Source organism: Labrus bergylta, chromosome 3 (genome assembly GCF_963930695.1).
Source record: "Labrus bergylta chromosome 3, fLabBer1.1, whole genome shotgun sequence".
Lineage (NCBI taxonomy): Eukaryota > Metazoa > Chordata > Actinopteri > Labriformes > Labridae > Labrus > Labrus bergylta.
The window spans coordinates 30,375,648-30,399,755 of record NC_089197.1 but is presented as its reverse complement, the minus strand read 5'-3'; the positions used below and the strand labels follow the sequence as shown (position 1 = coordinate 30,399,755).

Here is a 24,108-nt window from a genome sequence, read left to right as displayed (position 1 = left end):
TTGGTCATTTGATTACTGTGTACACAATTCAATGACCATTGTTTGAACTTAGCTGAACTATGGTTGTGTTTTGTCTGTTCCACAGGGCTCCAGAGATCATTTTGGGATTGCCGTTTTGTGAAGCCATAGACATGTGGTCCCTGGGCTGTGTGATAGCTGAACTTTTTCTGGGCTGGCCCCTTTATCCGGGGGCCCTGGAGTACGACCAGGTAAACAACAATCCACCCACAAATCTCTTTTATGCCGCCATTGCTTCTTGGCGCATTTTCTTTTTCCTTTTTTTTAGTTTTCCAGTTTTCAGCCATTCCTCCATTTTGTACCTCCTACTATCCCCTCCTTTTGGCTCTATGTGCTACTTATTTCAACATCTTCTACTTCTACTTTCAACTTCCATGACTAAGTCCCTCCTTGCTGTACCATAGCCACATGGAAACTGCTTTCATCTGGGGCTCCATTTTTCACTGGCCTTTCCTACTTTTATAAGTTTTAGTCTCACTACAGCCGTTTCTCCCGTATGTCAGCCACACACCGCACAACACACTTATCTTTGCACACAGCCTATGTGGCTGTCTGGGTAGAGTTACACCCTCTGTCTCCACCAAACCAGTTATTTTCCTTCTGACTCTCTCTGTCCCTCCTTTCTTCTTACTTTTCTCCTGCTTTTTCCTTCGTCCCCTTCACTTTCCAATCAAGGCAGCCCACAGAGGAGTGGGTTCTGTGTGTTTTGTTTTTGGGTTTGCATTCAGTCGAGCTTTCTATTACAGGCTTGCCTTCAGGGTACTGAGTCAGACGAGGCTCCCACAGTTGAAGTTTGCAGAATATGTGATTCATTGCCACTTCAGTCCGAAAAAAATCTCCCAAAAAGAGGGATTGCAAAGATACATTTCAGAAGAGAAGCTTACAAAGCCTTAAAGGGCAGACAGGGACACTCAGCAGCAGAGTTCAGGACAGATGGCTTGAAGCTAGGACAACAACATTGTCACAGTGTGTACCATTGTAAAAAAAAAAAAAGGTTATCTCTTTTCTAGTGGGATCCAGGTCTAATGCCATCTTTAGGGTACTCAAGGAATTGTCTGCATGATGGTGGAGGGGAATGAAACTTTTGAAGTTTAAGGACAAATAACACACGGAAAGAAAGACGGTTATTGTTGTTTGACTGAGGAAAGAGACATGCTGCTCAAGGGATTCACAATAACAAATTAGCGCTGTATTTACGGCTTCCTTGGTGACGTACCCACCCTGAGGATAATATAAGCTGCGTGTGTGACAGCAGAATGGCATCTTTATGTGATTGATGCTTTGTCTATTTGGAGCTGTCGGATGCCTGCCCCTCCCAGCGGAGCCCTCACAGTGTCTTCCCAGGACCAAACTGATCTGGGCTTATGTTGAGCTTCTTTCCCCGGCCCCAGAGCCCTCTCTACTAAAAGCCTGCCAACAGTCAGATCCTGCTCTGTACTGGGCAGAACCCTACTTTACAGCTCCAGCCCCTCTGCACATCGCACTCATACCGGGGTATTTTTATATCCTGGCTCCATTTTTCACTCTCCCCCAAAACTAAGACAGGAGAGCTAACTCAAGACCTCCGAAAGAGATTTGACTTGAGCGCTGCACCACCAGTCTGAATATGATGAATCTGTTTTTGCAGGAACCAGTCAGAATGTCTGCAGAGCTGATTTAGAGATATGTGGGGGCAGACTGACTCCTCAATTTAGTAAGGGCCTGCTTGGAGCTGATGGGATGATGAGGGTGGGTAGCAAAAGGTGGCATAGATAAGGGAGTGTGAGATACAGTGACATAAAATGCTGGATAAGAGGGGAGAAGAAACCTGTGGAATGTAACAGATAGAACTTGAAACCCTACTATATGTAAATGAGGGTTAAACACTGGCAAGAGTTAATTGCTTTAGATTGCTACTTGTTGAATCTCACGCCCCTCATCTTACAGTCTATTATTATCTGCTGATTAAAATTACAGCAGTGAATTTTAAGCTAAGGATGTTCTATGGGATGGCTGAATACCATCCTGGACAGTTTTAGCAGAATGGATATGTTGTTAGGGGAAAGTGCAAGCCTGTCCCTGCCCATGTGCATATGTTTTTTTTTTCTGCTTTGACATCCACCCTACATAAAAATCCATGTTTCCCTGTGCCAAGTCTGCCCACTGGCATGCAGGGTTCTCAGTTTGGTTATGGAAATGCCCAGCACATAATGAAAAACAGACTGTAGGAGCAGGAGCGTTTATTTAAAGGAAAATATTTTGCTCTCTGGCAGTTTAGTAGTAAATAACAAATTAAAGAACTATACATACCCAGATAGTTAAAGTTCTCTCAAATGATCATTCTTATTTGAACACATTTCAAAAATGCTTTCTAGTTTTAAACCATTTAAGAGAACAATTAGCATCCCTGACTGGTTTCCAAACATGACACGAAAGAAGTTTGTAAGGTTGAGTACATGGATAAACTTAAATGGGCATTCCCTGGGCTATCATTCTGATATATTAATATTCCAGAGCTTGAAAATAGAAAGCTTGTAAATTTGTATCACCTAAAATAAATAGCCAACTGACTGTATGTCAGTAAACAGCCAGGCAGCTGACTGCTGGTGTGAGGTGTCATCCAGAGGCCACAGGGTGGTCTGCCTGCCACCCCCTTCTTCCTCCTTTTTTTTTCTTCTTATCTTTCTGCAGGGGGTCTTTTTCCATGCCACCAAGCATGTTGTATTTATAACTATAGCTCCTCCTCTTCTGTAGGCCCCTGTTGCTCTCCTCTTGCCTTACCTCATTCCCTAGGCTCACCACCTTTTTTGCCTCACCAGTACCAGCAGGAGGCTGCTCACGTTGTTGACTTGGCCGACCTAACAATTCAGCCGTGTATCATTATGAGTGGCTATAATAAGCCCCAGAGTTGTAATCTTGGGTATGACTCCCTTCTCTGTACTTGTTTTATCTTTCTTTATTCCCTCTTGCACTCTCTGACTCTTGTTTTCTTGGGAACCATTGAAGTGGTGAAACCATGAGGGTCAGTGCACACAATTGCAGAGAGCAAAGTTATGTGATCGCTGCTTCTTTCTTATCTTCTCAGCTCGGCCTAGCTGGCAACATGGAGGATCTGAAAGAATAAGAGGATGTAGTCAGGATCAGTGGGAGCAATAAAGATTCGGGTTATAAACGCGAGGTCAAAGAAGGAAATTTCCTGAGTGTTAATGGGAACAAACTGTACCCCAATGTCTCCAAATGTAAATAATTATTTACACACAAGGTAGCTGGGAGGGTGTGGCTATCTCATTCTAAGCTTGGATCTACTTTTATGTACTGCATTGAGGCATATCATTCAAATGCATTTTTTATAGCTTGTATTGTTATCTGGATGGCTATAAAATGAACAGTGCCTGTCTGTGCTTCCTGTCTGCTCTGCAGCAGGCCCAGGCTCGCTTGATAGTTGTTTTGTGAGCGCACTAGTTGTGCACCAGTGATCTCACTGGTTTGTCAGATCTCTGCAGAGACACGCCTTCCAGGAAAAATAAGGGTTTTCCCGTCAAAAGAATTTTCCCACCCACACACAGTGACTGTGATGTTTTGTTTTGTGTGTTTCTGTTGCTGTTGACATGTTGCTTAACTACAACGCAGCTAGCCAGCTACAGCATATTATGGGGATGAAAGGAGGGAATTTTAGTCTGTGTACCTCCAGAGTTTGTTGGAATCTTCAGTTTCAGTAATCTGGGACTGATGGGAAGGACAAACACAAAATTAAAGAGAGGAAGAGAATCTTTAGTTGACATTTATCTGCTTGTTTTTGAAAAATAAATAAAGGAAGGATTTGATTACTGAAGAGAGAAATGGACAGGAACAAATTTGGTTTTTCGATGCTTGGCTGTTAGTTTGCTTTGAGATAAGCAAGATATCTCCACCATGCCAAGTTCATCAGCAGATGAGGTTTGAGTCATCACGCATACTGTCAGAATCCCAATTAATACATAGCTTTATCATAGCTTAATTTAATGCCAACTTACAGAGTGGTAGGTCCGAACCACCCACACAGACACATTTGCAGTGTTCGCAGTACAGTACAGTACAGGACAGACAGGATCAATTTGGGCCATGTAGAGCAACATGAAGATCAACACATGAGAAGCTTCCAATAAAAACATTAAGTTACAACTTGCAATCTGACTCATTCACGTTTAGCAGCCTGTTGTCTTTGTATGTGCAGGAATTGCAGGTTGTGTTTGTGCCAGCTGTCGTAAAAGGAAAAAAATAATTTCTGAAAAGAGAGCTGACGTGTTGGATGTAGTCAAAAGCCAACATTTCTCACATCAACATTCCCTTTGACATCTTTTGATACCTGCGGTTTTAAATGGCCACTACAGCTATGCTTACCTTCTGGCACAGGCTGGATTGATATTACACAATTAGATGATATCAGCTGGGTCTGGTTTTGGATTCTTCTCATCGACAATATTATGTGTCCGTTGTCTTTCATTTGTTTCCCTCTTAAGAATTTGGCATTTAAAGCTTCTCCCTTTTCCTCAAATGGGAACTCTTTATTTCTCTATCTGGGAATTTAAGAGGCCATTCTTTGCAGCTTGAAGGGCAAACTTCAAACATTAAGTAAAAAGTTGAGGACTTACATTTTAGTCTACTTGACATTTCAAGCTATGTGTTTAAAAGCCAATCTAAAAACTAGTCATCAGTATCTGTATGCCAATCTATAATCTGCTACATTTAAAAGTTTGTAATTACTGCTTCATGATCCTCACCGTCCTCCTGCTGTGTGCCTCCTTGCTCCTGCTTCTTAGCAGCGCTGAATTTTCTAATGGTTGTTGGCCTTTACACACGGGTGTGATTGACGTCAGCCAGGCTTCTCACTAGTCTCCTCTCATAAACCTGTATGTGACACACTTGCCCCACTGCCATCTGACTGACAAGCACCATTACCCAGCAAAGCATTTGGCATTGAGAGCACAGGGACCTTGTTATCAGAGTTTACATGAAAAGACCCTGACTGCTTTCAGCGATCATAAACATGAGCTGCACTCAGTACAGGGTCTTATTTGGGTCCAGTCATTTCTCAGGAATGTGCCATCTTCAGAGTCTCTGCAGTGGTCTCCACTATGTACAGATCACTAGCTATAACTGTGAAGGACTTTATAGTGTGTTTCAGTTATTCTGAAAGACCTTGTAGTTGATCACTTTCTGAGAAGAGTGTCAGTGTTAGGTGCTCTTGTGATATGTTGGTTTAGTAGAGTGTGAATGATCAAGAAATAAGTAACACTTCAAAGACGCCCTCACTTACATATGTCAGCTAAAAGCAATGAAGTGTCTTTTACTTCACCTACAAGATTTTTTCATTAAATCGTTTCCTCCTTCCTCTCTTATCTCCAACAGATTCGATACATTTCTCAGACACAGGGTTTGCCAGGAGAACATTTGTTGAATACGGGGACAAAGACTGCACGTTTTTTTTGCAAAGAGTCTGACTCACCTTATGCAGCATGGAGACTCAAGGTAAGTTTTAAACACCTGAAAAAAGATGGCGGATTATGTATTTTCATTAGTTAAAAATGACTCACCTGAACTCCTGTTTTGCGTCACTGAAAGTTAACATTGAAAGTCATTGGCCAGCTGTAACTCAATAAGCAAATATTTTCTTCCTGCCTCTGGGCAAACAAAGACTGCACTTCCTAAAGAAAATAGAATTGATAGATTTCCGGGAATAAAACAAAACATTGACAGAAATGCTAACTATTTAACTCTTATCAAAGATAAGGTCAAAGAAAATATTGCACTTATAATTGTTTGCCAGTCACATTGCTTCACAACTGATCATGATCTTTTCCACAGTCAACAGATGAGCATGAGACGGAGACAGGAATGAAGTCAAAGGAAGCCAGGAAGTACATCTTCAGCTGTTTGGATGACATAGCGCACGTACGTTCAAGCTGCTTGGACCACAATGTACTCAACAGGACTTCAGAGGAAGTCACACATGGAATGTTTAGAGGCTATAGACTATTAAGCCAGAGGAAGTACACCTACAGCTGTTTGTACAGAACAGAGCACGCTTGTCTTATTTCTGGGAAAGAAAAGGTCACCTCTTAGCTTTACTTCCCTGCGTTTGAATGTTCAACCCAAATTCACAAAATGAAAGTTCAGGTTTCACTCACTATTCTTTGGTTAAACAGACCACAGGTGGAAATTCCCCAACACTGCGTGCTAGCTCAGGTCTGTACTTTTATCGGTCAGAAGAGGTTCTTGTGAATTTATGTTCATGAGTAACTCTTTGTCATGCTTGGGGGATGAACCAACTGATTCATCAGATACTGGTTGTACTGTCATTTTACAGTAGACTTTTCTTTGTTTCTCCTGATGGGTTTTAACATGATGAAGTTATTGTGACTGCTTGTTTTAACGGTAAATGTTTGTAATTCAGGTGAACTTGGTGATGAATCTGGAAGGTAGTGACATGCTAGTGGAGAAGGCTGACCGCAGAGAGTTTGTGGGCCTGCTGAAGAAGATGCTGTTGATTGATGCAGAAGAGAGGATCGCCCCCGCCGAAGCGCTCAGCCACCCGTTTGTGACAATGCAGCACCTGCTTGACTTTCCCCATAGCAACCAGTGAGTCCTTTTGGCCTCTGATTTTCAGACATGTTGTCACTTTGACCTCCCAACATAACTTGAACTCTCCCTGTCACTCCCCTGCCTGTAGTGTTAAGTCGTGTTTCCACATCATGGATGTTTGCTGGAGTCGTCCCAGTGCTTATGAGGCGGCCAACAGAAATAAAGGTCCTTTCGTCAGACCAGTGAACACAACCGCTGCTGCCTCTGTCAACCATCCATTCAGCAAGATCGCAGGTGTACATGCTCAAGTAAGTCATTCAGAAGGTTTCTATTCTAATGTCAAACAAATTTATAAATCTACCATATACATTTACTCTCCTATCAGCTTACTGTGTTGTTCTGTAAATCTGCTCCTGCTAAGACTCATCAAGCAGACAATTTCCCCACATTTATTGCTTCCGTGTTTCTGTCCTATTACGTCTTGGCCCCGCTGTCATGGCAACAAAATAACGTCATGTGTCTGAGGTCATGGCAACAGTGCAAATCAGTGTTGTTGCCGAGGAAGAAAAGGAGCTGACCCTTTTTTTTTTTTAATGGATCTTTATAATCGAAACATCTCAAAGTCTATTCAGAAGCTGCCACTCGAGGATGAAATATGAAAAGATGATCTAATGAGATGTGTAAATTGTAGGACAACACAATGCATTTCATCAACACCGATATAAAGATAGTACGATTTAGGTAAAGGAATACCTTGCCACTTTTCTTAAGCAAGAAAACAACCGCTAAGATATTTTATCCTTTTGTGCAGCAGTGTAGTACATGGTGAAATGTTCTCGTTTGAGAGACTTTTACAGAAAAATGTGGTGGCTTCTTTAGTATTATCCTGTGAAAGGCTGCTTTGTGTTGTTAACTATCATGTGTGTGGGGGCAGGGCAACATGCAGGAGCTGCTGTAGAACAATATAAGCCTAGTTCTCCTTATTCAATAAATGTGATTATAGCCTGGCACGAGAGCAGCGTGAGTGTTTGGAAGCAGAGGCACATGCTCGACTGTTCTTTGTTTATCTCAAGCCTATCGCAAAGACTCATTTCAACATTTTTCAACAACTTTAAATGGTTAGTGTTGATAAGTCTGCTCCCAACCCAGTATATGCCAGTCAGCTTTCAGCAAGATCCCATTCAAAGTGGACATGTCCTTTGCAGTATTTACACATCAAGAACGGCATAGCCAAGTGAAAGTATTGATTAAAACACAGTAAGTCATTGTGTTTGTCTTTGGGAGTACTTTTAGCTCTAATTCAAAAAGATGAGTCAGCGACTTGTTCTTGAATCTTTTCTGATGTTAAACTCTTAAAAGACCTGCATTTTGTCAGGGTTATAACAATGATCTATTAGAGAGGGACAGCCAGGGTTTTCCCTAAAATAAAATGACCAACCCACTGACCGAGACAGGCTCCTGAGTTCTGACTCGTCTTGGAAAACAGCCTTCACTTGACAGAGATGGCGCCATCTACTGGATCCCTACTGCTACTGTTGGTCATTTAAAAACCCCAGAAAAGTCTAGTCATTTCCCTTTTTCCTTTTGCTTCTGTTTTTTCAGGGGTTAGCTCCATCAGCCCCCTCAGTGATGCACCCTGGGATACCACTTCAGACTGGAAGTGGTCAGTTTGGATGCAGTGATTCATTTCAGCAGGCTCTCATTTTATGTCCTCCCACCCTTCAAGGTAGGACCTGTGAAGTGAAAGATCTTTATTTATTTTGCTTCTTAACGGCTAGACTAAATACCTTACCATCCAATATTTTCTTATCCTATCGTCTCTGCAGGAATCCCAACCAACACAGCGAAACCAGCTGGCTACTCTGTTCGCATGGAGGCCTCTGTGCCTCTGGTTACTCAAGCACCACCCATTCAGCCCTTACAAATACGACCTGGCGTCATAACACAGGTAAGATTGTAGAAACAGTGAGTAGTAAGTGAAGGTCATATATATTTTTCAATAGGTTTTCATGTATTTGTATGATGTGGATCTATTCAAACTGTAAGCAGATTGAAGAGCCATTGAGAGGACAACTGTCACGTGTAACTAATACGCTTCTCTTTAACAGGCCTGGTCTAACCGTGCACAGCAGATTTTGGTGCCCACTTGGCAGCAGGTGACATCAGTGCCCCCACCACCTACCACTTTGGCATCTGACACTGTGGCCGGCTCACAGAGATTGGGTGACTGGGGGTAAGAAATTATTTTGAGTGTCAGGACCAGAATTAGAATTAGAAATGTGTTTGTTGCCAGGTTTACACATACAAAGAATGTCTCTTCTTTTATTGGTGCAAAACAATATAGATATATAAAGTTAACAGCAAAACTCCTACTGTGAAAAACATCAAGAAAAACAACCTCAAAGACTAAAGAATCTTTTATAAAATAATGACAATGTACAGACCTCCCTCTTACTCGATGGTTAATCATTTATTGCCGTTCATCAACAGGTTATCGCTGAAAAGAAATGTTTACCTTGTAGATACTGTATTTGTGGATTTAAAATGAAAGAACATTTGGTGTTAATTGATGATATTCGAATAAAGGGTAATGATTGAACTGTAATATGTTTTTTCAACATATTTGTTCGTCATGCTGGGGGAGAATTGTTCCTGCATTTCTGTACTTTGCCAATCACATCCCCATAAATAGTATTATGTTAAATAATTTGTATTAGTGCTTCATTAGTTGCTTTGTTCACTCTTGGGAATGGCTGCACTGCTTCAAATCAGAATGGCTGCTCCCCTGAATGTTAATGATCGATGAGTCATACATGTCCTTTGCGACCGGTGACTGAGAGCGTTTCGTCAGTAATGGTGTTAAAGGCTTTTGGCTCAATTTGTGATGTTCTGTTTTCTTAATGCAGGAAAGTGCGTCCCCATGGTAACCATTACAGCTCCATGATTGCACATCCTCAGCCATTCTTAACCAACCAAATGACCATGTCCGCCCACCAGCCAATCAACATCGGCATCGCACATGTGGTGTGGCCACAGCCTGCTGCCAACAAGAGAGCCAAGCCTTGTGTTAACAGGTATGACACTTAGTTTTATTGCATCAAAATCTCTTATACATGAACAAATACATTGTTCTGTCATATTGAGAGAGACCTTCTTTCCTCAACAGGGGCAGCAACTTCTCCCAAAACACAAATATCCAAAATTTAGCATGCCAGTCCCCAAAGATGGCCGATACAGCAAAGAATGTCCAGGAGGTCGAGGAGGAAGCAGCCAGATGCCCAAAGGAGGGGCAGACTGCAGGAGAGGCGCAAAGAACAGAGCAGCCGGATGAAAACTGCTGTAAAGTGGCTCCAGCGTGTGAGGAGATTTCAGTTTCACAGGAGCAGCGTCAGGCCATGGTGATCTCTGACTTAGCTAGCCCAACTGTGAGTGTCATCAGTATCAGCAGCGATGAAGAGGAAGGAACCCAGAGACACTCGATGGGGGAGTGAGTACTGACCATGAGGTTTCCTCTTAGAATCTCCTTAATGTCTCTTCAAATGTCTTATTTTTTTTATATCTCTGTGCAATAAGGTGTAAGGGAAGTGCAGACTGTGAGGCGTGTCAGAGCACAGTCAGCATGGAGAGAGTCTGTTCCCTCAGCAGTCCAGACAGCACGTTAAGCACCAGCTCCTCAGCCTCGGCCCAGTCCAGCACCTCACCCTGCAAACACCCCAACAGGTACGGATAATACAACAAAACCTCTACAAAAGTTTCCCTTGATCTACATAAGTGGCCACTCTGCAGCAAATGTAACTTCCTTCCTCATTTGTTTTCCCTCATGCAGTATGTCGGACGACGAACAGGAGAGCGGTTGTGACACAGTGGACAGCTCGCCTGCCTCAGACGCCTCTGGCCCTAGCAACAGTCCCTTCACAGAGAGGCGCTTCATCGCTGACACCAACCAGAACTGCGAGCCCCGTGTGGCGTGCGTTGCCCCGGAGACGGAGCCCAGCAAGCCAACAGTTCGTACTGTTGTGGTGCCTCCAATGAGGGTGCAGAACAGCAACAACAACAACCCTACTGTCGGGGAAATGCCTGGTAACTCAGGTAAGACTAGACAATGAATACAGTGCTATCAGAAATACATTTAGTATGTCTCACTTGGAGTTGGACCTAATAATATGATTTCAGGTGTCTAGCATCCTGACTGAAACTTGTGACAAGCAGAGTAGTTAACCCGGATTCTCTCTAATCGAGATTATCAAATGACTAAAACTGGTCTCTTACATACTCAGTTTCTATTTACTATTTACAGTTTCTTTACTGGTCTTATCCCCGCTGAAGACCTGCTGAGTAGGTCATGTTAGCTCAAAGTCCAGTCACCACTGCTGCTGTCTGCTCCACAGGTCACATTGCCTGGGATTATGCTGTCTTTGTAGGCCACAGAGGTTCTCACAGGTGATTATGGGTGACCTGAAGTGTCTGCTCTGCTCTCTGGAGTGGATATTTGTTTGCTGTCAACACTCCTCACTCTGACTCTGAGAGCCCCTTGTCTCTGCGTGCATTTCTTCAGGCTCCATATGCATGCGTAATTGCACCCAAACGTTTAATATCCTGACTAAAATATTCAACAAGACAAAAACCAGCCAGGGAGCCTCAACACATTCGCTGGCTGTCATTACCAGATAAAAGTCTGATGAATGTTTCTTTCAGGTGTTAAAGGGGGCTTACACATGTTATATGCAGGTTTTATAACAGCTGTGGTCAGCTGGACACGTTTTCTCTTTCAGCAACAGAATTCATATTAGAGCTATGTTTTTTAAAGGTCTTTTAAACTCTAAATCCACAAAGTGAAATAGCCTCTAATGTTAATGGCATCATCCTCCCCAACCCTCAAACTATTGCAACTTAAGCCCAACATAAAAGGGCACAGCTTGCTATTCTGGTGCTACCAGTTGTAAAAATAGCTGATGGTCTGACCCCACTATAAGATCCACAAACAAGCTTAGTTACAAACTCCTCCCAGATACCCCAAACACATCTATTTATAATCCCCTAGATCATATTCACAGGGCAGATGCCACAAGGTTTAAAGGTTTTGGACTGATCAAATACAGCTTAGAGCCCTGATAAGTCTACAGAACGTCCTGCCACTAAAGTTGATGTTTCTTTGGTTGAAATCAACTCTGTTGTTCCATCTCCTTTTGCCTCTTCTAGAAAGTTGTGATACTGATAATGAAACACAGAATTGTGTGTTGTAACTTCTTTCACCTCAATCTTTGCCTCTGTTTCTCCATCTTTTCATGGCCTCCTTCTTCAGTGTTAGAGTATGCGTGCCATACCAGAGGGCGAGGCATCCCTGGGCGACAACACCACCTCTCCACTCCCCTCCTCAACAGGCCGCAGAAGATCCCACCTGCATTCCAGCCCCAGCAGCAGCAGCCAATGGGCTTTGGGCAGGTGAGAACATGCAGTCACATACGTGTATTATACTATATGTCACAAACACATGTAAACAAATGACATAGGAAGAACTTTTTGGACAGCATTTTTAAAGCTTGTTGTCGATAAGTGTTGTTAATACCAGAGAGACTTTGTGATGATTAAGAATTTAAAATGGCTGACTCAATTTTATTTTTAGAAAATAAAAACAACGTACAACATTGGCTCATTCACTAGCAGGACACATTTTGTTCTAATGTAAATAATTTGCTGTGGTCCAGTGTTGGAGGTCCTGTTTGTTTTCAATTGTCCTGTTAAGTCAGTACTTCCCGTATTGGTCCTTTTTCTTTCATGTGTATGAACAAAGACTTCGGAAAGTTGTACCTGAGAGTCACATTGTTGACTGATCTGGTTGTGGCTACACAAAATCCCACTTTGGAATTGCAAGTATTTCCTTTCCATAGTGGAGCAGCAGCTTGTGCACACTTCACACAGTAAATGGAACTTAACTTTCCTGCCACAGTAGCTCTCTTTGCTGACACATTTTTCTGGTTCTTATTAACTTGCAGTAGATGAACATTCAAACTGTGTTAAGGCATTTTACTTTGATACTGCTTACTTAAAGCTCCAGTGATGAGTTTTTAGCTGGTTATGAAACGGACTGAGATTGATAATGATGATTCTCTATGACCTAAAAAAGCAAACCAGACAATCAGGAAGAAGATTGAGTATTTCTATTTAGTAATTCTTAATAGCCTAAGCAGCAAGATGGGAGATTTTTCCAGACTGTTTATGCATGTACAGCTACAAGACCAGCTAAGAGATAAGAGAAACGGCTTTGTCCACATAGATAGCCACGATCGACATACTGAAAGTTCCTGACAGGTGCTTCAATGCCCTCCCAGTCAGAGAAAGAAAAACACAATTGTGTAATGTTATGCACACAAATTAAGATGAATGAAAAGAGACCTAAAAACTTCTTGTGAAGAGGGGGGGAAGGGGATCAACCCCCTGGTACCTTTAGATAAACTCAAAGGGTGTGGCAGTAAAGAGTAGCATTCAATGAATTTATTGTTTTTCTGACAAAAACTGAGATGAAACAATGTTCATGTTTTATTTACGGAACTATAGAACGAAAAAAACACTTTAAAAAACACACATCTCTTTAGAAAGCACATTAAGTAAATAAATAAATGAATACATAAATTAATATTTGACAGACAAAAGCAGCTCGTGTATGTAGCCCTTTCAACATTTAATGCAGAAACTTCTCTTTCTTTTTTTAATGTTAACCTGTGACAGCTTCTGTCATTTTTTCCCCATTGTCGATAACTACAAAAGATGTTCTTTCGAAAAGTGCTACTAAGCAGCTCTGCATATATCTGCTTCGCGCATGTGCAGAGCCACAATCCTGGGTTCTTGTCATTACAGCAATACCTTAACGTTCGTATAAATGAATTACAAAGAGAAAAGAGAATTAAAAACATGCTTCCATCTTCCTTGGAGTGCAAATGGAGAGGGGTAGTTGTGTAATTTGAAGTGACTCTGTACAGGCAGCATAATGTGACAGGAAGTATTGAAGCCTTGACTTTCAGTTTGTGCTATGATAGCATCTTGGGACAAAGCAGGACAACTCGGTTCATCAGCCGGTCTTCTTCAGTAAGCATTCATTCCTCTGTAACCTTAAAACTCCCGCCCTATGAGCACCAGTGTGAGTCTCGTACATCGGCCTACTTTGTAGCACGTAGGAAAGCATTTACCTCTCGTCAATAAAATAGGCAACGATGTCACCGATTGCAGGTCAGTGCAACTCTCTCTGCTGACTGGAGTTCATCCTCCATCTATCCTCTCATCGCAGCATAAAGAGCTGGAATAGCCTTTCTTTCTAGCCTCTTTTGGATTCAAAAGCTGCAAGCTCTTCTCTTTACTTTTTTTCACTGCAGTTTGTCTCTAGCCCGCTGTCTTCTTGTTTAATTCCGCTGTCCACTTCTTCCTCGGCTGATTAAATCCCACTCAGGTTACCCTCAATCATGTTTTAAGTTCCACTACGAGGAGTCATGAAGTATTGATGGGATTCGAATTGGCAATCGGGCAATCTGTTAAGAGCACCACATTTCTTAAATTAAAATATCAATATCAGGGGCCAGTGTATCAATGAATGGATCACACAAGTCAGGAGAACGATATATTGCCTGAACAATATTTTGTCCAACCCCTAGAGTTGATTCTAATGATATTTTTCCCATCTCATTCAGGTGCAGCATTTCGGTTCCTGCCATCAGGAATGGAACGGCAACTTCGCCCACCGGAGACCACAGGCCTATATCCCTCCCACCATGCATGGCCACACATTCGCCCTGTCCCACAGCAGCCCAAACCACAACACAGGCCCCCACCCTCACCTTGGGGGCCACCCGCACTCACAGCCCACCTTACTGTCCTACCCCCCGTCTGGTCCCCTGGTCACGGCAGCACCCGTGGCCCACCTCCTGGCTTCCCCCGTCGCCTCCCGCCCCGTCCTCCAGCCCACCTACAGCATCTCCCACCCGGCAGGCATTGTGCATCAGGTCACAGTGGGCATCAACCCCCGGCTGCTGCCTTCGCCCACCCTGCACCCCCAGGGCCAATTCAAGCCCCTCTTTCCCCCGCACTCCTACATCGCCTCGCCTGCCTACGCCAGTTTCCCTCTCAGCCCCACCAAAATAAACCAGTACCCTTACATCTGAGCAAGACTGCCCAAGCTCCCTTCAAACCACCTGAGGGCTAAGCGAGCAGGGCGAATTCTGTCTAAAACCACAAACAACATGGTTTTCATTTCCAAAACCATGGCACAACCACAGAGAAAGCAAGCTATTTTTTGAATCATGTAGACTTGGGTGTAATTGAACTTCAAGCTTTAAAAAATCAAAAAAAAGTTCCAATGGTGGAGATGATTTGGGTAAAAATTAAGAAGGAAAAAGTGTATGAGTGATTGAATGAAAGAATGAATGAGTAGTTAAACTCACACTTAATGTGTTTTGCACATTTGATATATCTTTGCATTGGATCTTCTACGAATACTCCTCAAAACAGGTAAATAATTGGGGTGGTGTTGAATAGTTAGACTTTGCACCCCTTGGTCCCAGCTATTTTTCTATATTGCCTTCTTACGTGTGCAAGACACATCCATATTTGTAAAGCCATCCCAGTCTCTAGCTCTAGATTGACAGATGCACACGTTGTCCACAGTGTATGTTGTACTGCGTTTGAAGTATTTGTACCTTTTCGGTGTCTTTTGGTGTTAGCAATGTCAAGTCAATTAACCGATCTAAATAGGGTTGTTCCTCACGCTGCATGTGGTCTTGCATGAGCAAAAAAATGTAAAACGGAAAGATGCATAGACGTTGCTCTTGTTGTTCGTGTCACAAGACTCGCTGCATTGTATTACTGTCCCCAGCCATAGTGCCTTACATATTTGAGGTTGTTAATGTTACTACTTATATATGACTATATACATGAATATTAATGTACTGGACTGCAGCACTTGAAATTCCAATCAGTTGATGCATCCTATGTGTGAGTATATATATGCACATGTGTATATGTCCATGCATAGCCTGCATTGATGTGATGTACCGCAAATAGCGGTGCTTATATTTTGGAGTTGGTGTAAATTTCAGTGTGTAGTGAGTTACTTTTCTGTTCTTTTAAAGAACAGCATGCTTTGCTGTTGCGAATGCTTACTGTTTCATGAAATACGTTTTGTTTTTTTCTGTTCTCCCCTTCCCCCGAATGACTAGTGTACAAAGTGCAAGTACTGAGTATTGCTTAATATTTGATAATCACTTTCTATTTAGTGAAACTCTTATTACAAACAGCATTTTGACTGTTTGACAAAACTGCAATACAATCTAAATAGTCGTTGATTCTTCTTTTCTTTTCTCGTCTTCGTATTTTTCATTTTTCTTTTTGAGTGTTTTCACTTTGTTTCTTAGATGTTTAGAAGTGTGGTGGGCATGGCTTTGAATAGGTAAGGAAACATTGCAAATTAATTCACGGTATGGAATTTTCTTAGCCTGAGCAAACCATGCAGTATTTGATATACACACATATATGGACATATATTATAGAGCTAGACTATTTAGTACAGATGCTTGATAAGGTGTGAGTTAATTGTGTGCAATTCTCTCATTTATGCATGTGTGACAAAGTTAACTTTTCCCTTTACATTATACCATTTGTTAAAGGCTTAAGGCTTAGCGCTGTCGACTGCTTATTTTATACATTCCGTCAGGGAGGATATATACATATATATACATTTTATATATATATATATATATATATGATGGTAGCACCAGTCTCTCTCTCTCTATATATATATATATATATACTTATACATATATATGTAGATATGTTGTGTGTGTGCATTTTTTTGTTCATTTACTAGTTACGTGTGTAATTTTTTTCGTCTTTTATTTTCAAATGAAGTTGCTTGTGCAGCACCAAAGACTGTAATTCATTTCCTGAGCAAGGTAGCTATTCTGTTTGCATAGACCTCAGTTATACTGTAGTCATAGAATGGGGTTGAATTAAAACAATTCAAAAAAAAAAAAAAAAGTATTTAAAAGAAGAAAAAAAAAAAACAGCCGAGGTTTTGTCTAGCTTATTGGGCAATTAATAAGTCGTATCATTTCTTCTTGAATGTATCATAGATAAGCTGCTATATGATGATTGCCACTTCAATAGCTGTGAAATTAGGTGATTTCTCTGAGTTCAAACCTAGCGTTGCTATTTTTGTATAGGTCCCTAATTATCTGAAATAGAAGTGGTTTTAATTTGTGTTTTTGCGTTCATATTTGGAGTGTCATTGTAACTACTGTATTGCTGATGATGAACATTAGTTGCATTTGTGTTTTCTCGGGGTGTGTTTTTTTGCATCAGTATTTTATCCTTATTAACCTTTCGGGCTCATCACTGCATATAAATGATGTATCGATGTAACTTAATTTTTGTATGTTTTCATATGGACGTTTTGTACACATCTAAAGCTGTAGCTTGCAGGATGATTTAACTTTTTCATTGTGCGCAAACGGTAAAATAGCAGTACTCTATTACGTGTGTTGCAGGAGCACTGTGAGATGCCAGGAGAAAAAAAAAAATCCATTGCGTTGATTGGAGAGCGTCTGTAATGTTTCCACCAATCACACACAAACACGCTCAGCACTAAGCTCTCATACAGGTAGTGAGGCTTGTAAAGGGTTCAGCTGATTACAGCCTGTGTGTCCAAAAAGAAAAGAAGCCCAATGTTTCTGTTCCAAGGTAATGTTTTCAAAAGTTGTTTTCACTTTCAATTGATTTTAATTTGAAATACATTTATTGCAGCCTTTTTACCTGTTCAATGTTATATCTGGCTGGAATATCCGTTTCACAGTTTGATATTCTGAACTGCCTTGTGTTCGGATCGCTCTCCCCTTTATGAGTGTCTCATATCAAAATGTTTTGTCAGTGCAAAAGTGTGGCCATTGTTATGTGTTCCTTACTGAAATTGAGACAGTGTGAGCAGCACTGTGTATGTGCCTTGAGATTCAGAAAGTTAGAATTCATGATGGTGATACCTCTCCGCTAATTCATGGAGGAAGTCACAGAATCCAGTAAAGCAGATAGCCTAACAGCCACCAAACAGGAATACTACAAAAGGACGTCATGTTCTCCCTTCTGTGATGACAAACCAATAATACATTAGATACGCTTTGAATGATATGACACTTGACGATCTCTAGATAGTCTCTCTGGCTGAACAGCAGATGCAATACTTAACATTGTGCGGTCATTGCACCACCAAGTGTTCTTAGATCATCTCCATGCTTTTGCATTACCTTGCATGCACACCTAAGTTGCTTCACTGTGTCTTGCCTGGAAGCTGTCTTCTCAGAGCAGCTTTTTCATCGTGCAAGTTAAGAATTAGCGGGGGCAGTCAGAGCACAGATGACGCTGGCCTTTTAAAATCCAAAGAGCCGTGCTTTGAATCCAGGAGATAGTCTGTGTGGACGTTACTTCTGTGCTCTGGATGTGAACCGCTCCGTCAAGGAGATTATTGTGGTCGGTCATGGGTGCAATACTCCACATTTAAACACTGACATGGATATGGCTGTGTTTTCTAAAAAGCTTTTTTTTTTATCTTCTTCTTACCTGTATGCTTTTACTGCTAATACTCGAGCATCATTTTGGTAAAGGAAGCTTATGATAACAAGGCATGCACTTGGCAGATTAGTGCTTGAAACAGTTCCCCCACTAATAAGCATGTGAAGTGTAATTCTGTGTTTTGATTCCTCCAAAGGTATTCACCAGCAATGCGCCTGCATAAACTCTCCTATACATGTTAGGAAAAGAATGGATGCAAGAGGAGAGAAATCTTAAAAACTGTTTTTAATTTTCCACATGATTGACTTTTTTTGGTTTATGGATTTTTTCTTTATTTGATTTATTTTGATTTGAGGGTTCATGTAACATTTAACAGATAAATCATTGGTTTGTAAACGTTCTTTTAAAGTGAAGGCTTTGATATCGGAGAGAAAAACAAATCCTCTGCTAAGGTATTATCCTTTAGAGATGTTAATTCAGGGTCTGTATTAGTCTAAACCTTCTAATGTGTTGCTCTTTGATTTGATGAGGTTTGTTCTACTCAAGCTCTTATTTTCTGGTCGTCTGTATCAATTTCAGAGTTAATTCACACTGCAAGTTATGGAATCACCTGTTTCGATTGCTCATCAAATGGACTTGATCATGAAATCTGAACTGTTACTGTTTTAATACCTGTAGATTTTTCGTGGCTTTGTTTTCTTCCGTTTGTTCGTTTTCTGTTTTATTTGCTTTTTTATTTCGTGCTACACTAGTTTGCCATGTAGCAATTGCACTGTGCAATATTTACAGTATGAGGACTGGGAAAACTAACTCTATGGATGTGATGTCTATTTACAGTTTGCGATAGTGTTTCCTCTCTAGTTCTCAGTGATTTAGGTGTGACCAAGCCTTCTCTACTTTGTCACATTAAGCGGGTTTTCCAGGTGACTCTTTTGGTGAGTGTCAAAATAAGACTTTATGGTGTATTATTGTTAAGATTCACTTTGAATTAAAAAAAATCTATTGGAGCGGCTTGTTTTTGTCTTTGTCTGTTTTTTATTTTCAGTTGCATCTTGTGCATTTAACACAGGATATTATCACATTTATCAAACTAAAGGTCTAACAGCTTATACTACATTCATTTACAGGTGATAATCCATAGGTTTTAAAAGACAAAATAAGATGAGGTCATCTACAGCAGATGGAATATTTATTATTAACAAATCTTTAGTTTATAAAATAAACTAAATAAAATTCTGCAAAATAAAAATGTATACGCATTACTATCTCGCACAGCCGAAAGCTACATCCTCACATTCCTACTTATGTGTGGCCAAATTTTAAATGATACCCAGCAGAGGTCACCTTGTCTGACAAGAGGGAATCAGATCATTCATGGTGATTTTGATTGATAGAAATATTTAAAGGTACCAGTTTTGATATATTTCTGTGTATGGTCTTTGTCACAGTCAAATGAGGGAGTCATTGACCAGGAGTTTGTGCCGCAATGGTCAACAAGAACAATTTCATAAAAATATGGGTGTTTAGACATTGGCACAATAGCATTAGCTGATTAAGATCAGATAATATTATATAAAGCTCTGGATCGGCTACTAAAATGGGCTTGAATAAAAGACAGGTGGACATAAAACACAAATAAACAAATGCATAGTTTCCTCACGATAAGCTATATTGTGAATTATTGAAATATGATGTTTTTTACTTTATCGATTTGTGTCAGAAAACAAAAAAAAAATGGGGGGGAAAGCAAAATCATTTTGACATGTTCCATTTGGTTTTCCAGCCTGGTATTTGTTTTCTGAGTCTATAATGACATCTTGCGGCAGAAAGGGGGTACTGCAGCCGACCTGGTAGTATGTGCTCGATTAGGTATTCAGGTAGCCTCTAAGAGTAGCTTAGATTGTTGCTTGTATAACTAGGCTATATTTCGGACCAACAATTAAAAAAACACCCATTTACTAATTATTAAACCGTAGGCCTATTGGTTATTAAGACTTGAATTGACTACAGCCTGCCTGCTCTCATTTGTCCAGCAGAGGTCGTCATACAGACAGCTGGCTGTGACTTTCAATTAATAGCAGAGAGACTAATTTGCACAGTTTGACTCGGGGTACTTAAAATGATCGACCCTCTCCAGCTTCCAAATCCTTCACATTTGACTGGAACATCTAGCACCGTGCCTGGCAGGTCTCTGTGATCCAGTCTATCATCTAGAGCTCGATGTCAAACCTTTGGCAGACTGTGCTCTGCGCCGCCCTGCGCCACACCGCGATGATGATGCTGGGTGGACCGAGCGCCGCGGAGCGATAGGGCGCATTTCTTAATTCCCCCTCCAACACCGCGTCCACCCCCTCCCCACTATACCACCAAACCCTGCAAACACCCCTCCAGCCCTGGACAACACGACGAGACCGCGGGACCGCACGAGGATCGATCAAATGTATTATTTACGGCCGAAACTTCAGCAACTTATCCACTGGATATGGCTCCCGCTGTGAGGAGTGGACGGCGGACAGGTCACCCCAAAGTGTCGGCCGTGGTGGTGGTGGGAGCCGGAGGAGAGGACCCCGGTGGGCGCTCGGATGCCGGAGGAGAGGGGAGGTGTTTGAGGACCAGGTGGCGAACCGGAGCAGCGGGGATGCTTGGAAACTGTGTGCTGTCTGTGGGAATGCTTTTACTTGTTGTCCGGTACGGTGTGGCCGCAGAGGGTAAGCAGCACACCGCAGAGAAAACATATGATATGTGTTGCATTTGTCGAGACTAATCTGCGAGGAATATCCGCTGAGAAGAGTTGGAAGAAATGATGGGGGGGGGGGGGGAATCTTTTGTTTGGCACATGCAGCGTTTTGTAATCCGCACATTTATTGCATATATGCATGATACATAGACTGTATGCACCGAGCTGTGCTTGGCTTAATGCCTTTGCTTTGTCATTCTTTAGGATAGGAAATACTTAGATGTTTCCTTTAAAGGCATCTATAAGGTGTTTGCATGCAGCAGGCTGTTTTGCATTGCAGTCAGGGAATACCCAAACTGTACAGGCTGCCTATTATTAGGATGAATGCCCTCACTGGCCGCACGGACATGATCTGTTGTTGGACAGACCGTGTTGATGTTGGTCTGCGCCGGCTAACCTTTATGTGATGTATCACTCTTCCCCCCCCCCCCAAAGGAATGTTTCCACCTGAGACCAAAAACCTGTCTACTCTTTTGTCTCTGATCAGACCGAGATCCCCTGCAGCTTAACTCCTTATGAGCCATTTCAGCCTTAACTTTGTGTCTAAATTCTCCATTGTCCTACATTGTGCACTTGAATAGTGTTTGCATTTTCATGACTGAGCTTATTATTGGTCTCTGGGAGTTTTTCTGAGAGTGCATCGGAGGCACAGGACAGTCAAAGCATCTGGGTCAGCACTAATGACACACATACTGTAAGCCCTGCTCTGTGGGGTTTGTCTGTCTCTGGCGGCTAAGAGGCAGCTGAGGTAAGGTGGACAGAAAATAGCTGCCTCTTTATATTGAAGAAAAGGCTCGACTATCCTGCCTGTACAGGTTCACTGATTTGGCTGCATCGCCTTTCTTCTCTTTACAACACCTCAGTCTGCCTAATTTTTCGGGTCCTTTGGCATGACCCCTAAAAAAAAAAAAAAACACATTCTTTGAAGGTGTTGTGTGTGTTTCCAACAGTAGGTCTGTCACTTCTTCTCAGTGTGCAAACAGTGATGTAGTGGCTGTAGTCTCACCTCTGCTGATGCACTGCTACAGTAGCAGTCTCCTCCTCCCTCTCCTCCCTCCCTCTCCTCTCCCCTCCTCGTCCTCCTCCTCCTCACAGTCAGCACATCCATTCTTAAACACATGAGCCCAGCAGAAGCAAGAGCACCTGAGCCATTCAGGACATATTGGCTGAAGAGTGCACACCAGTGATTTATCTTTGTAAGGAAACAAGTAGGCTAATCATCTTTGTAAGGAAACAATTCACTTCAACTACAGACTTGTGTGTAGATATAAAGCAATGGATGCTGGATTCTGTAGTCTTTGTCACAACGACTGGGTGTTTACAGTAGTCTAAAGAGAACCTTTAAATAGTTTATATTTTTTATTTTAAAATTGTCATGTATTTCAGTTCTTGAGGAAGCAAAGAGGGTCTGGGCTGTATTGATTCATTGATTTTTTTTTGTGCAAGCATGTGGAATTTAAGACAGCAACAACATCCACATGTCACATGACCTAAAGAACCTTCAAGAAGAAAAAAAACATTTCAGAAGATTACATATCCATATCAGAATTGGCCATGAAACCTGTTTTATATGCCATGCATTTTCTTTAATCTCACCTTAATACACAACTGATTATTGAAAAGCCCACTAAGCATGTTACCAATAGAATACACACACACACACACACACACACACACACACACACACACACACACACACACACACACACACACACACGGTAAGGCAGTTGTTAACACAGGGACATCCATAATTAATTAACGGATCAGTATTCACCTTTGATATTTTACCTAATGTCTGAGCTTTTACTTATTCCTGATTCCCTCCCTTCATATGACCTCATCCATCTGAACCTGTATACATTATGCAGTTATTTAGGGATCCACATATCAGATGTGTTGGATAAGTATTGTTGGCGATACCAACATCATCCCGTATTGTCCTGGATGTGACTGAACTATAAATGTCTTTGTGAATGCCGTCATAAAAATCTGTGTTTCCTCCATCTGTTACTGAAGGCTGGCCAGCCCGGGAGTTTTTAGTGCCACAGTAATGCCCTGTCTCATATTGCTCTGAATATTAAAGAGCTCAGATGAGTCCTGTTCAGAGACATATTTCCCCCCTATTTTCTACTGTAAGAGAAAAGGAGCAGTTTGATATCCAGTATTGGCAGATAGGTTAAGAAAAACATGTCCTTGTCTCAGGGGTTTGCACAGACATTTCTTTTTTGTTTGTACTTTATTTTTCCAAAAGGGAAACACCAATGTGACAAAACAAAAAGACATATGTAAAGCATACACACACAATGCACAGACATTTTTGAGAGCAGGGGCTTAGGCCAAGAGGGGGCATTCACCCCAATACCACAAATTGTGCACCCTGATGTTGCTACACAGAGGTTTTCAATGACACAGGATTCACAACATGCTTTGCAGAATCACTTGTTTAACAGGCCTATTAATTGTTCACACCAATATATTTTTGTTTCTTCTAGATTTATTTGCGTTGGTGTATCACCCAATAAGAAGACACCTTATTGCAGGAATGACAAATGTTGAATGGTTTTTAAACATCAGATATCGATAACTGGCCTCAGAAATCCAGTACCGCTGAGGCTCTGCTGCTGTGTTTTTGTGAGATTTACTGAATGAAAAACATCTTCACCTGCTGTGAGCGGCTAATATCCTGACTCACAGATTCCCCATGTGTGGACTCAGTACAACATGTGGTTTCTATGGAAACAGCAATTTTGTTGCCCTGCAATGACCATTTCCCCCTTTAACCCCGGTATCAGTCAGTGGTGTAGAGGACAGTAAGCATCGATCATTCTGAGGGTTGTGGCTGCAACGACAAATATGTTTTATGCAGTTAGATTTATCTTCTATTAACTCTCTGGAGCTGTTGTCTGGTTTATTTCTTTCTTTCTAGCACGGCTGGTGAAATCAATGCTCGACAACAGCTCGAGGATACGCAGCAGAGCAAAGGCATCTTTGGTCTTTTCACGTTCAAGAAGACTGTCCTCTTACGTCAGCTTTGTTTACTCGTACAATTACAACCCCCCGCCCCTTTGCTTATGAGTGCTGACGGCTCGGTTTTGACAGGGGTTAACCTCAAGGACCTCCTGCTGTATGAGATGCTATCCTTGAGCTACTGCAAGTCATCAGTTTCCACTTAGGAATTCATGGAGAGAAGACATGACAGTACAATTCAAAGACGTTTCCTATTTGTGAAGCAGTCTGAGTCTTTTTCCCTCTAAAATGACTGTGAACAT

General features: G+C 41.7%; 2 protein-coding genes across 5 annotated transcripts in view; both read left to right on the top strand.

Annotated features, from left to right (window-relative positions):
* Positions 1 to 19,109, top strand: part of hipk3b (homeodomain interacting protein kinase 3b) — a 41,700-nt gene extending 22,591 nt beyond the window's left edge. The window contains 14 exon segments of the mRNA XM_029277439.2: positions 86 to 209; positions 5,386 to 5,505; positions 5,842 to 5,928; positions 6,431 to 6,615; positions 6,707 to 6,866; positions 8,161 to 8,284; positions 8,385 to 8,506; positions 8,667 to 8,791; positions 9,465 to 9,632; positions 9,725 to 10,045; positions 10,132 to 10,278; positions 10,385 to 10,647; positions 11,861 to 12,000; positions 14,238 to 19,109. Coding sequence (XP_029133272.2) covers positions 86 to 209; positions 5,386 to 5,505; positions 5,842 to 5,928; positions 6,431 to 6,615; positions 6,707 to 6,866; positions 8,161 to 8,284; positions 8,385 to 8,506; positions 8,667 to 8,791; positions 9,465 to 9,632; positions 9,725 to 10,045; positions 10,132 to 10,278; positions 10,385 to 10,647; positions 11,861 to 12,000; positions 14,238 to 14,708 — 2,557 coding nt within the window. The 3' untranslated portion in view covers positions 14,709 to 19,109.
* A 1,059-nt stretch (positions 19,110 to 20,168) lies between these two features.
* The window catches only part of kiaa1549lb (KIAA1549-like b), a 71,561-nt gene continuing 67,621 nt past the window's right edge, over positions 20,169 to 24,108 (top strand). For 3 of the 4 annotated variants that reach the window (XM_065953127.1, XM_065953126.1, XM_020646807.2), the window contains exon 1: positions 20,170 to 20,810. In XM_065953127.1, coding sequence (XP_065809199.1) covers positions 20,585 to 20,810 — 226 coding nt within the window. In that variant the 5' untranslated portion in view covers positions 20,170 to 20,584. Of the gene's footprint in view, positions 20,811 to 24,108 lie in introns of all 4 variants that reach the window. The other variant, XM_065953125.1, reaches the window with a different exon arrangement.